Raw genomic sequence first — 12,192 nt, 5'->3', positions numbered from 1 at the left:
CCCTAGCACGCAGGCCAGTGTCTGCACTGCACAGGGCCCGGCCTGTGTCCTGGGCCCTATCACAACTCAACAGCTGACAGTGAAGAGTGGTCTTCACAGACCCCTGCATCCATGTCCAGGGTGCCCTACAGCCGTGTGGATGTAAGGCCACATGTTTATTGGGATAAACCATTTATGGAGTCACTTTAATAATGTTATTCATCCTTTCAAAGTAGGGAGAATTTTAACTGAATTAAGGTTACAGATAATTTTATTAAAATACTACATCATGACTAGCATGGTAAAATTATTTATACTCATAATATCAAAGAAAAGTTACCACCACATTATTCCAGTAGTATTAGTGTGACATGCTCATTGGTTGATCCCACAGGTACGGATGGTTCTAGGTTAGCGTGGTTTCAGTGTCTATTCTTCATCTCACTAAATCAGGCACCCAGCATTTACAGAACAAATCAACACAGTGGCCAGCCACCAAGGCCCAGGACAGCGCCTCAGTGAGCCATGTCACAAGCTCCAGTATGAATCCCGCTCCCTTGTGAAAAGCCGATTCCGATTCCTCATCAGAAAGTGCTGGTGGAGGTGGTCAGACGCCGCCCGATGTAGATCCTGAGCAGAAAAGAAAGGTGAGCGCAAGCCCAGGACTCCACGGCCGGGCAGCCGTGAGCCCTGTCCCCATGCCAGCTCAGACTGGCTGCATGGTTACCTAGTGTTCCCACCACTGTGCATTCTACAGTCACCTCATGCCCCCCAACATCCCCACGAAGGAGGGACTCCCCAACTTGCATGAGCACACTATAGTCCAGGAATGCAACAGCCTGCTGGACAGTCACTGCACATGGTACTGACTACCAACCTCAGAGGCCATGGCAGACGAGGGTGTGACTCCAGGAAAGGGGGACGGAAATGGAGGAGCCTAGCAGGCACAACAGATGGTTAGGAGGTGGCTGGAGAGGGGAGCCCCAGGGGGTCAAGTTAATTTTGGAAGGAAGGATGCAGGGCAGCTATCAGGTGGGAGCTGGCTGCAGACACTACCCTGACAGCCCTGCCCCCTCAGAATCTGAGGTGCTAGTTCTGGAGAAAGCTCCAGAAATCACTGCATATACACACCCAGGCGAGTGTGACCTGAAAAGCATTGGACACAATAAATCTGGACACGCCGACTTCGAGGAGCCCACCCGGGAAGCCATTCTCATAGGCAGAACTGTGGTCTCCCTCTGCCTCAGACTCGAGCCCTCACGCCAAGTGGCACCAGCCTACATCAGAAGCTGTCTGGCCCACCCAGTCTGTCCAGTGAGCTGCAGCCATAGAGCACCGTCGCCCAGCAGGACAAGTGAGGCCACCACCCCATGCAGGCTGGGGTGAGCCAGAGAGAAGCGCAGCCCCGACTCCCCAGATTCATGCCCAGTGCCTCAGCGCTGTCTGGGTCAAAGGTCCCTAGGATCTGTAGCTGAACTTGTGTGTTTTCTGCCTCATTAGTGCAAGAAGCCAGAGAACGAGAGCCTCGTGTCCCTGCTGAGGGGGCTGCAGGAGTCGCTAGTGACAGCACCTCTCTGCAGCAGTAAGGGGTGTGCAGAGTGTGCACACAGCGGGCCCTGAGGCGGGGCCGGTCACCTGCGCCTGCACACGGACAGCACGGCTAAGGCAGCCAGCACGAGTCCCGCTTATGTGCCCTCGCCTGTACTGGCAGCGCCAGTGCCAGGCTGGCCTGCGGGGTAGGGGGCGGGGCTCCCAGGGTCACGGTCATGTTTGTTTCCTGACCTAGACAATGATCACATGGACATGTTTGCTTACACAGTTACATAAGCTGTGACTTATGGCCTATTATTGTAGTGAAATGCTCAAAAGGAAGTCACTGAGACCTAGAACTGTCCAGGCAGGCCAGGCAAGATCACTTACCCCAACCCAATGGCCAGCAGGTGTGAGAGCAGCAGAGACGGAAGGAAGACTTTGAGAAACTCAGCCGAAAAGACACCCCCCTTCTTCATGACGCTTGTGTTCCTCATGCTGAGGGTGGCCGTGCGCTTGGGGTGCCTGAACAGGAACTCCCTGCAGAGGGAAGAGCTGTGAGCTCGCTGGCAGGCTCCACCTCAAAGCTAGTTCAATGATGCTCAAAATACTCACTTAGGGGGGATGTTTTCCGGCCGGCTTGACCAGTCCCATATCCAGTCTGAATTTTTCTTTAGGATGCTTTCAACTTCTTTCCTCCTCTCAATGTAATCTTCTTCAGACTAAGAGAAAGTGAATGTTAAAAACCGAGGAACCACCGCCCCCCGCCCAGCATCAGACCAGAGGCTGATCTCAGAGCCGGGTCCGCGGGCGGAGGGTGGGCTGTGGGGCTGCATCTCACGCTCTTCCCCCTTTACGGACAGACAGACACTGTGAGATCTAGTGGCAGTAAGAGCAGCAAATACTGTCCCAAGGAAGCCACATGAAGGGAGGACAGAGGCGCCACAAAGACGCTGATGGCGAGCTGGCACAACAGAAGGAAATGAAAACTGCGAACACTGTGGAGCAAACAGTGTTGAGAGAAAGCTGCTCTCGCGTGAAATGGCAGGGAAAGCCAAACTAGACTGTGATGCAGCTACATTGGTAAAACCGTGTAACAATACACTAACGAAAGGGGACTTTAACAAGTAGGATTATAGGTGCTTTTGCATTTTAAAAATTCTGTATCTGAGCATAAAATTCGTTTTTAGAATCCAAAATAAACAAAACCGCTTAACATTTTAGAATTGCTCCAGAATGCAAAGCCAAACAGACATCGGGGCACCCCAGCTGGGAGTGGACCCCAGTGTCTGGGGCAGGAACTTCTGTGGGTCCTGGAAGTCTCTGGTGCCAGATAAAGCCTGGGGAATAAGGGTTCCTCCTGTCCTTCTGAGGAGACCATCCTGGGAGAGGCATTTCCTGTGTGCCAAGCTGAGCAAAGGAGGCTGGCCTTCGCCACTGACGCACATCTGCTAGGGCCACCACCCTGTATTCACTCACAGCAAAGCTCAGTGCCTGACATGTCAGAACAGGGACCTCGGGCTAAAATGACCAGCCTGGTTAGCTCCTAACTAAACCACCCAAACACCCACCAGTTAGCATGGCCTGAGATAGTTTCTGGAAGCAACTGGAGGGCCTAACGAGAAAGGCCCATCAGCATTTTGACCACAATGGTAGAGCTGCCCTGAGTGGCTTGTAGAAAATGCCAGCTCTCCCACAGGCATTAAAACCCATTCACAGCCCAACCTACAGTCAAGAAGACCGTGACTACCACTAATGACCCCAGATACCCTTCCCACAGGCCACTCACACCCTCTCCAGGCCATAGGTATATGGGATAGAGGGTCCCACCCTATGTCCTACCTAAGCCCATAACTAGCCGGCTCAGTGTGAGCCCATGTGTAGAGATGCCCTCACCCCACACGTTCCAAAAAAAGACAAGAAACACCCTCAAAGCCAGACGTTTCTCTACTCGGTCCCACTGCCAACTGACCACAGGAGCAGATCGCATACGCAGCCACCCCGGCCTACCTGAGAGCTGTTCTTTTCTCCGATGCTATGGCTGTCTGTCTCAGATGCTCGGTTCGTGTCCTGTGGGGTCTGTGAGCGAGGTGGGCTAGGAAATGATGGGAATGCGCGTGGGAAAAACAGGACATGTTAGCATTCTCTGCATCAGAGGAAAGCCCTGCGGACGGGGGATGGTCAGTGAGGAGCAGCTTCCCTTCCCCTGGCACAGGCCAGGGCCAGACCATCTCCCACCTCCCAGCTGAGCTCCACACGCGTCCACCAGCCAGTCCCAGGGGACACGGGGCAGCCTGAGGGCGGTGGCTTCATCGCCCACTAGCTTAGTGGTCTGTACAAAATCCTGGTGAGCACCTGGCCTTTGATCTCGGACTCAGCCATGCTGCCTGAGTCACTGGCCGTGCTGAGGACAGCTGCTCATGACAAAGCTATTGGAGGCGAGGGGGCAGAAGCAGGGGAGGGGACAGGACAGGGTCTGCCCCTTGCTGCATCGTGGTCCCTCCTTCCACCAGAGGACAAGGGGCCGCTGTCTAAGGGGATGGGCACCACAGGCGAGCTGCTCGCTCCTAGTACAGCAGCACTGTGACATGCATGTGTCTGCACCCACCTGTCACAGTGAGAACTCTTGGAGCTGCTCCGTCCAGACTCATGCTGGGCATCCAGCAGGATTTTCTCCATGTCACCATTATAAATAGAAACTGAGGCTGGCACGCTGCTGCCGTTCCCGTTACTGCTGAAGTGCAGTTCCACCCAGGAGCCTGTGGGGACAAAACAAGGACAGAGTTAGAATGTCTACCCGTGACAACCAGCCCACGCTTCCATTTCCCGGAGGAGCTGGGACACAAGGATGGCTTGAGCCACACCCATTCCTAGCTCTTGCAGCACAGCAGCTGGTCCCACCTCACCCTCCTGAGGAGCCGGACGTGTGTCTGCAGCAGCAGGGTCCGAATGACCAGAGAGCTTTTTTGCACTCAACTTTTATAAGAAAAAGGGTGCCAACAAAAGCTTGCGTTTTAAATGGTAAGGTTTAAACTACCTCTTTTCAAGATTCCCACACCCCAGCGGCACATTCTCACCCTAAGGGCCCAAGTACTATACTTGCTGCTCCGTCTTTATTTACATCAGGAGCCAGAGGAATACACCCTGGACACAACGAAGGTAATTTCTGCCTGAACTTGACTAAGCAGAGCAAGCCATCCGCCCAAGTCACCTGGCTGAGTCCTCTCGGAGTGAGCTCAGCATTTCTAACTTCAACTAAAAATTGACATTCAAATCCCAAGCAAATGGGTTCTACCCAGACAGGTTGTACAGATTCAGAACTGTCATGTGATTACTAAAACCTAACACAGAAGCCACTCACCCGCAGCACAGAACCCTCGAGTGAAACCACTACTTTCAGCGAAGCTGCGTCTCCCGAAGCCCGGTGTTTGGCCTGAACTGGATGAACTCCCTCCACCCAGCTGAGCCGGCGCATGTGGTGAGGGGGGGCCCAGCAGTGCGCAGGGCTGTGCACCGGATGACAGGTCTGTACACAAGGGGGGCGTGCTGGGCGAGTGAGGCATGGGGAGCTCTTGGTTTTGCCTGTGTGTCTGTTGGGGGCTTGACAGGCGGGAGAGCTGAAAGATGGAAACAATTCTGGCTCATCCCACCAAAGGACAGGTGAGAGCCCTGGACAAAGCGAGCTGTCCGCCAAGTGCTGCCAGGAGGGTCCCTCTCGGCTGCAGCTAAGACAGCCACCGTGTGAAGGCAGAGGCTGGGAGGGCCAGGACCCAAGAACAACTCCTGGGGCTTGCCCTTGAGGGGCCACCAAGTGTGCATGGCTCCATCCTGTGGTTGTTGCATCCAGAACCCCACTGCACGGCCACACCATCATCTAGCCACTCTGTGACACATGGGGCTTGTGTCCAGTGTGGGCAGCTCTGAATGCCACTTCCATAAACATTCCTCTAGACTTCTTGGTGTCCGTGTGCTCTCGTCTCTGCTGGAGACACACCCAGGCGTGGGATTACTGGGCTCAAAGGTGGCAACGTGTGTTCAACGTTACCAGAACCGCCATGCTCTACCAGCAGAGCCAATGTGGCTGTCCGGCATGATCAGCGGCCATCAGACCCAGCCTCATTGTCTTTACACTCAGTCACTGGGAGAGGGGAGCGTCCTGTGTGGATTAATTTGCATTTCTCTGATTTGCAACGTAGTTGAACATGTTTCCATGCTTACTGGCCATTTGGGTAGCATCTTTTTATTTTTTATTTTATTTTTTTTTAATATATTTCTTTATTGATTTCAGAGAGGAAGGGAGAGGGAGAGATAGAAACATCAATGATGAGACAGAATCATTGATCGGCTGCCTCCTGCACGCCCCCCACTGGGGATCGAGCCCACAATCCGGGCATGTGCCCTTGGCCAGAATCGAACCTGGGACCCCTCAGTCCGCAGGCCGACGCTCTATCCACTGAGCCAAACCGGCTAGGGCAGGGTAGCATCTTTTTAATTAGCTGTTCAAAATTCTAACTCTTTTCTGTTGAGTTTTCCCTCTTTCTGTCTGTAGCAGTTCAATATTCAAGCTAACAGCCTTTCTCCATCTTGAATGTGTTGCAAGTAACTTGCACTGTTTGTCTTTTCACTCCGCATCTTCTAATGAACATCAACTCTGGATTTTAATTCAGTCAGATTTTCGACCTTCTAATCTGAGGTCATGAAGGTAGTCTACTGTATTATTTTCAAGACGCTGCACCGTCTGACACTCACTCAGCCCTGGGTCAGGGAACCTGAAGTCATCTGTGTGTGATCTGACCCGGGGAAGTTTTTTCCCTTCACTGACAAGGCGGCCTCTGCTTCTCCCTCTGCGCAGGGACCGGGAAGAGCACGGGCCCAGGACGGTTCTCTCCTTTGCGCCCTAAGTCTGTGTGTCTGCACACCTGTGCTCCTACATCACTGTGCTGGCACACGGACAGGTAGGGTAGGGACAGAGGGAAGCAGAGTGAACGGAAGACTGAAAAATCCATGTTCTGGGGAAACTCAGCAAACTAATTATATTACAGTCATCATCTCCCACAGGTGAGGGGACTGAGCAGCTGGTCCTCAATCACAGGGCTGCTCCCCAGCCACTCATGACTCCCACACCGAGCGGCACCTCCTTCTGAAAGCCCACTAGCCCTCAGCAGCCTCTGTCATATTAGAAAAAGGCCTGTCAGGACACCAGCCTCCCACCGCACCAACAAAATGATCACTCAGATTTCTAACCAACGCACGTTCTTCGCTAGCCTCTCTCGTTGCTTGTCATGAACACAGCAGGAGGCCAGGGTCTGTCTTGGAGCCCAGGCCTCTCGGCCTCTGCTGAGCAGTACAGTGACTTCAGAGACTTCCCGACAACAACATTTCCAGAGACTCACTGTGTCTTCCTCAAGGCTGCGACCATCTTCCGAGTGTTCTGATGCACCGCAACCCCACGCATCATTGTAAAAACCCAAGCCCTCCTTCCTCCCCTGGGACTCAAGGTGATGCTCAGCCAACTAGCATGCCAGCTCTGGCCCGGTGGCATGGAACAGTACCACAGGCCCTGTGCTGGGCACAGTTCCATTTTCTTAGGTTCAACAGGTTAGTCGGACTCTGGGCCTGGCTTAATGTACTAGATCAGCTCACTATGGTATCTGATGTAAACAGAGTCTTTTGATACCACCTCTGATACTTGAGTGGGGGTTTCCACACCAATAACCAATTCACCAATACCAACTGGCTGTAACAGTTCAAGTCAATGCCGCCACTACCGGCAGTTGGCGTCAGGTCCCACAAGTTAAAGGCTTAGTCCCATGGGACTGCCCCCACATCAGACACCAGCCGCAAGGGGATGCCAGGGCCCCCACACTCCTGCCTGGCAGACCACAAATTCTAGGTTCCTACAAAACCCACCCCCGGCACACACACACTCTCTCACCAGAACAACTCCCAGAACTTCACTGACGTTCACCCATTTACTAGAAATACACAACTCAGGAGCAGCCAACTGGAGGAGACGCCAAGAGGCCTCTCCCTGGGCACCCCCCTCCCAGCTCAAGGTTTCATAACCCAAGCTCTAGCGCTAGCCAGTTTTGCCCAGTGGATAGAGCATGGGCCCTGGGACTGAAGGGTCCTGGGTTTGACTACGGTCAAAGCCATGTACGTTGGTTACAGGCTCAATCCCTGGCCCCGTGCGTGAGGCAACAAACTGATGTCTCTCTCACATGGATGTTTCTCTCCCTCTGTCTCTCCCCCTTCCTTCCCCTCTCTAAAAATCAATGGAAAAAAATATCCTCGGGTGAGGATCAGCATAACACAATCTCCAGTCCCTCCCCTCCTGGACTCGGCCCTCTGATCACTGAGTTGGTCTTTCCACCTGCATCCTGAGGCTACCCAGGGCCTCACGTCACCTCAAGAGCAGACTCCTGTGTTCCACAGGGGCTCCCTACAAAAGGGGCAGTTGACGAATAGCAAAGACAATCCTATCATTCAAGAACCCCCAAGGGTTTAGAGCTCTGTGCCAGTAAACAGGGAGAACACTAAATAAAAAATTTTAAATGAGGTATAATTGACATATGACATATAAGTTTTTTCAGGTGTCCATATATTTCATTATACTTCAAGGGCCAACTCAGGGCTCCATGGAGACAAGTATATGCTTTTTAGAATCATCTCATAAAAAGTCCTAAGCATCCTTGAGAAAGTAAAAATCCCATTCTGGACTGTATGCAGCAAGAGCTTTGGGTCTGAAAGTATATTCCAAGGAATGATTTAGTGAAGGGCAAGTTTTATTACTGACTTTAAACAACTGGAACATTAAGAGCAAGTATGATATGAATGGACTTACATCTTGCAAGAAAGATAGGGTTACAGTTGCTTCATAACCTTAGAAAATTTCCTCAGAGTCGAAAAAAATCTGCCAAATAACTGGCCTCATACTGAGGCCTGGAAGAAACAGGTGCTGTTGCTGATCAAGGCGAGCCCTCATTCCTAGCTGCCTGCCACACCTGCTTGTATTTTACGATAACGACACAGCAAGCCAACCTCGGAACAAGGTGGCCGAGATTAAGTGTCCACCAGCCCCAGCCCTTTCTGGACAGACCCGAGGGAATGGAGCCCCACAAGGCCACCCCACACTCTAGCCCCAGGAGGCAGGTCCCACCAGTGCCTACAGGGAATCACCTGTGGTGCGTTTCCACTGTTCCCAGAGGCCAACCCACTGCACTCCGCAAACTCTGATTTGCAGTGCCGGGCAGGACCCCAGCAAATACAGTATTTTGAAAAGGCTACAATGAGAGGCAGGGTTAAAAACGACTGGCTAGACTAGAGGGAATGACAAGTATCCAAATCACTTTCTATAAGAACAGAGGGGTTTGGAGAAGGCCTGGCAGCCCAGAGGGAGAGCCTGGGGCAGAGCAGCTAAGGGGAAGGAGGGGGACAACCACCGAGTCACAGGGGCTTCTTCCCTGGGAGAGGTGGGACAGGAACAGACTTGACTGAAAGGGGATTCCCCAAAAAGTGAAATAAAGTGATTCTGAACATAAAGCCATCTGATTTTTCCTTAAATGTTGTCACTTGCCCACTGGGCTTGATGACTGTGACCATCTGTGAAATGTAATTGGGCTAGGACTTAGATGTCTGAAACCCCTTTATGCTCTCAAACTGCATGGTCCTAAGTCCCCTCAAATAAATCATTAGTTCTCTCCTCATACACTTTTGTCGGTGGTGAGCACCTATGAAGAGGGGGGCTGTCTCCCAGTGGAGGCTGGGCACCCTCTTGAAGGATGCGCTCATGCGAAGAGGGGCCTCCTGGGAAGGAAGCCAAGCACCTCCCCTCCCCCGTCCTGTGTAAACATCGGACGAAATGCCATCTCCCTGCAGTTTAGCAGTTGTGGATCTACTGACAAAAAGGATGCGAACACCTTGCAAGTCAACAGTTCTAACGAGAATGGGCCAGGAGGTGGGGGGAAACATTCGGTCCCGGTCCCGGCCATTACGAGGAAAGAGGCAAGTGCTGTTGTGGGCTTGGCTACTCAGTCCTCGTCAGACGTAAACAAGAGGAACCAAATCAGAGCAGAGGCCGGGCCAGGAATCCTCGGTTCACATTCCCAGGGCAGCTGCCCTTCCCCAGGCTCCTCCCACAGGCGGAGAGTGGCGTGTGCCCGGCCGCACGTACACAGGAGCAAATGGCCCAAAGAGCCCTTACCATGAGTTTCCACTCCCTGTGTAACCACCTTTTTATAGAATAAGCAAAACAGAAAAACCAGCTTTTCATTCGTGAGCTGGCGTTCTGCATTGCCAGTGAGTCAGCAGTTCGGTGTCAATCAGGGGAGGGAGACGTGCGCCCCTCGGGAGGACTCGGAACCTCCCAAACTAAATCCGAACCAGTACGGAAAACGGTCAGCAAGTGAGCAGTCTGATAATTAGAAAAGGGATGGTTGTAAGGCAAGGAAAGGGTTTATGGTTGACAAAACACCCACTGAGTCTTGTGTGAAGAAAGACAGCAAAGATTTAATCCCTTAATCTAGTTCAAACAAAATAATTAGGCAATTTCAAAATTTACGATTACAGAATTGTTTAAATGTAGTTTTTAAATACATGTTATATACAATGTATTGGGCTAATTAAATAAGCTCACTAACTTTATCTGAATAATTAACCATTTTAATATTCATTCTGGAAGCTTTGAACAGTCCTCCTAAAGCTTATTTACATGCTCATTTTGCTTAGTAAACTCTTGCTTCAGAGAACACGAAGGTCGACGGCCACCGACCCCTTCCTCCCACTCCCCGGCCTCCGGATCCCGGGATGGGCCCGAAGGAGCCGGGCCCAGGGGCGGACCTCCAGGCCGCCACCACTCAGCGGCGCAAGGAAGCAACGCGGCCCCGAGCGCGGGGACCTAGACCAGCAAGCGCGGGGCACCGGCGAGGTGCTCCTAAGCTCGGCACCGGCTGCAGGACCGAGCTGCCGGAACCGGTCCTCCTGCTGCTTTTTTGAAGCCACAAATCCATCCTGAGCTTTGTTTTGGAATGACTTTCCCGTGCAAGTGGGACATGAACTGGAAAAAGCCTGTTCGCACGCCTATACCATTTTTTTAAACGCTGTCCACCTCTCACCCTGAGAGCAGCCAGTGGACTCGTGCCTGCTGGCGTCTTTCCTCCTCCCCCAGCGAGTCCTACCCGCCACTAGGGACGGCACCGCCGCTCGCGGTGCACGATCCAAGCCCGGGCAACTGCGCCGAACGCCAGGCTTCCGCTCGCTACAGCCAGCCCCGGTCCGAACTACACGATACGACCTGGAACACGGTCTTTAAGGAGCCGTGGCATCTCCACTTGCCCTTCGCCGCAGAATTTAGGCTTGTTGGTGGAATCCAACCCGTGCCCAGACCCCCTCCCCCCACCAGAGAGCTACCCCCGCGGGCGGAGCAACTGGGGCCACCCCACGTCCGGGAGACCCAGCCTGGCGGCCCCGGACCCCCGCCTTTGGGAGCGGCCCCGAGCCCGCTGCGCAGACCCCCGCCCCGCGAAGGGGACGGCGCGCCCCGCCCCACAGGCGCAGCCTCGGCTCCCGCTCCCGTCCCGGGGAGGCCTCCCACGGCAGCCTCCCCGACCCCCAGCCCCGGGGCTCACCCTGCAGGCTCTCCTCCTGCAGTCCGGGAGTCCCGCTCTGCGACATGGCGCCGGAGGGAGGGCGCTGCGGCCGGCGCGTTGGGCCGGGGCCGGGGCCGGGCTTGGTGGGGTGTCGGGCGCTCTGAAGTGGACGGCGGCAGCCGGAACACGAACTCGGGGAACAGGAGGCCAAGCAACGTCAGCCCGAGACCCCGACTGACTGCCGCGCGCCGACAGACGCCAGGCAGATAAGCGGCGGATAAGCGACGGCGTCGCCCATTGGCCGAGGGGCGAGGCCTGCGTGTGCGCGAGGGCGGGGGGCGCGCGGGGCGCGTGCGGCGCGTGCGGCGCGTGCGCGGGTTGGGTCTGAGGCGTCGTCTGCGGTTTGGAGCGCGCTTGCGCGGTTGGGACCTTAGCAACGGGACACGAGTTCGTTGGGCGGGGTCTGAAGATCCGGGCTCTGTACGCAGGTGCGGGGCGGGGGGGGGGGGGGTCTTCCTAGAGTGAGAGGCGGGCCCAAAGCGTGGGCGGGGCTACTCCGCTGGGGGCGGGGCGCCGTTCGGGGGACCGAGACCCACTTGGTCCAAGGGCAGGTGGAGCGGGTGGTGAGCATCCGTCCTACAGGTGGACCTACGCGAAGTGCAAGTGCACAAGGCGATGAGGACACTGAGGCCCGCAGGGCCATCTGTAATGTGGCCTGAGGGTTTCCTGTTCTCCCTGAAGCATCATGGGCAATGAAGGAGAAATCAGATGGACCAGGGGCTTGCTGGTGCCGGCATGTGGAACCAAACCAGGCTAGGCCATCTGTAAAGACAAATGCGACACACCCCGTGGCCGCCAGCTCCGGGAGGCCAGCCCCTCACCTGCAGTGACCAGCCAGGAGGCAGCCTGCTCTAAGTCAGACTTGCAGAAAGTGTGTGGACTACAGGGGCCACGTGCTGTTGACGAGCTCAGGGAAGGCTTGCCTGGTGGCTTTGCAAACTCAGAAACCTAAAGCAACCACAAAGGGTGGTCTTAAATTAAAACTGTTTAACTAAAAGCAGTTTATGGCAGGTCCTAGGCTAGAATCTTCCCTGAC

At 54.3% G+C, this 12,192-nt stretch overlaps 1 protein-coding gene across 1 annotated transcript; it reads right to left on the bottom strand.

Moving 5' to 3' along the window:
* Positions 1-221: 221 nt before the first annotated feature.
* BNIP3 (BCL2 interacting protein 3) lies at positions 222-11,493 on the bottom strand. The gene is made up of 6 exons (XM_079793175.1): positions 11,136-11,493; positions 4,118-4,268; positions 3,520-3,604; positions 2,125-2,231; positions 1,900-2,049; positions 222-609 (listed from the first exon to the last, which is right to left on the bottom strand). The coding sequence occupies exons 1-6, from the start codon at positions 11,179-11,181 to the stop codon at positions 564-566; spliced, it is 585 nt and encodes a 194-aa protein (XP_079649301.1). The 5' UTR covers positions 11,182-11,493; the 3' UTR covers positions 222-563.
* Positions 11,494-12,192: the final 699 nt, after the last annotated feature.

Source organism: Cnephaeus nilssonii, assembly GCF_951640355.1.
Source record: "Cnephaeus nilssonii genome assembly, chromosome: 16".
Classification (NCBI taxonomy): Eukaryota; Metazoa; Chordata; class Mammalia; order Chiroptera; family Vespertilionidae; genus Cnephaeus; species Cnephaeus nilssonii.
The sequence above is the reverse complement of the archived record's forward strand: the minus strand, read 5'-3'. Positions and strand labels throughout refer to the sequence as shown.

Excerpts from the sequence above, each read along its gene's own strand:
- BNIP3 (XM_079793175.1), bottom strand. The coding sequence starts at position 11,181 with ATGTCGCAGAGCGGGACTCCCGGACTGCAGGAGGAGAGCCTGCAGG. Across the intron at positions 3,605-4,117 it reads AAGAGTTCTCACTGTGACAG|CCCACCTCGCTCACAGACCC; the intron begins GTGGGTGCAGAC and ends ATCATTTCCTAG. Across the intron at positions 2,050-2,124 it reads CCGGAAAACATCCCCCCTAA|GGAGTTCCTGTTCAGGCACC; the intron begins GTGAGTATTTTG and ends TTCCCTCTGCAG.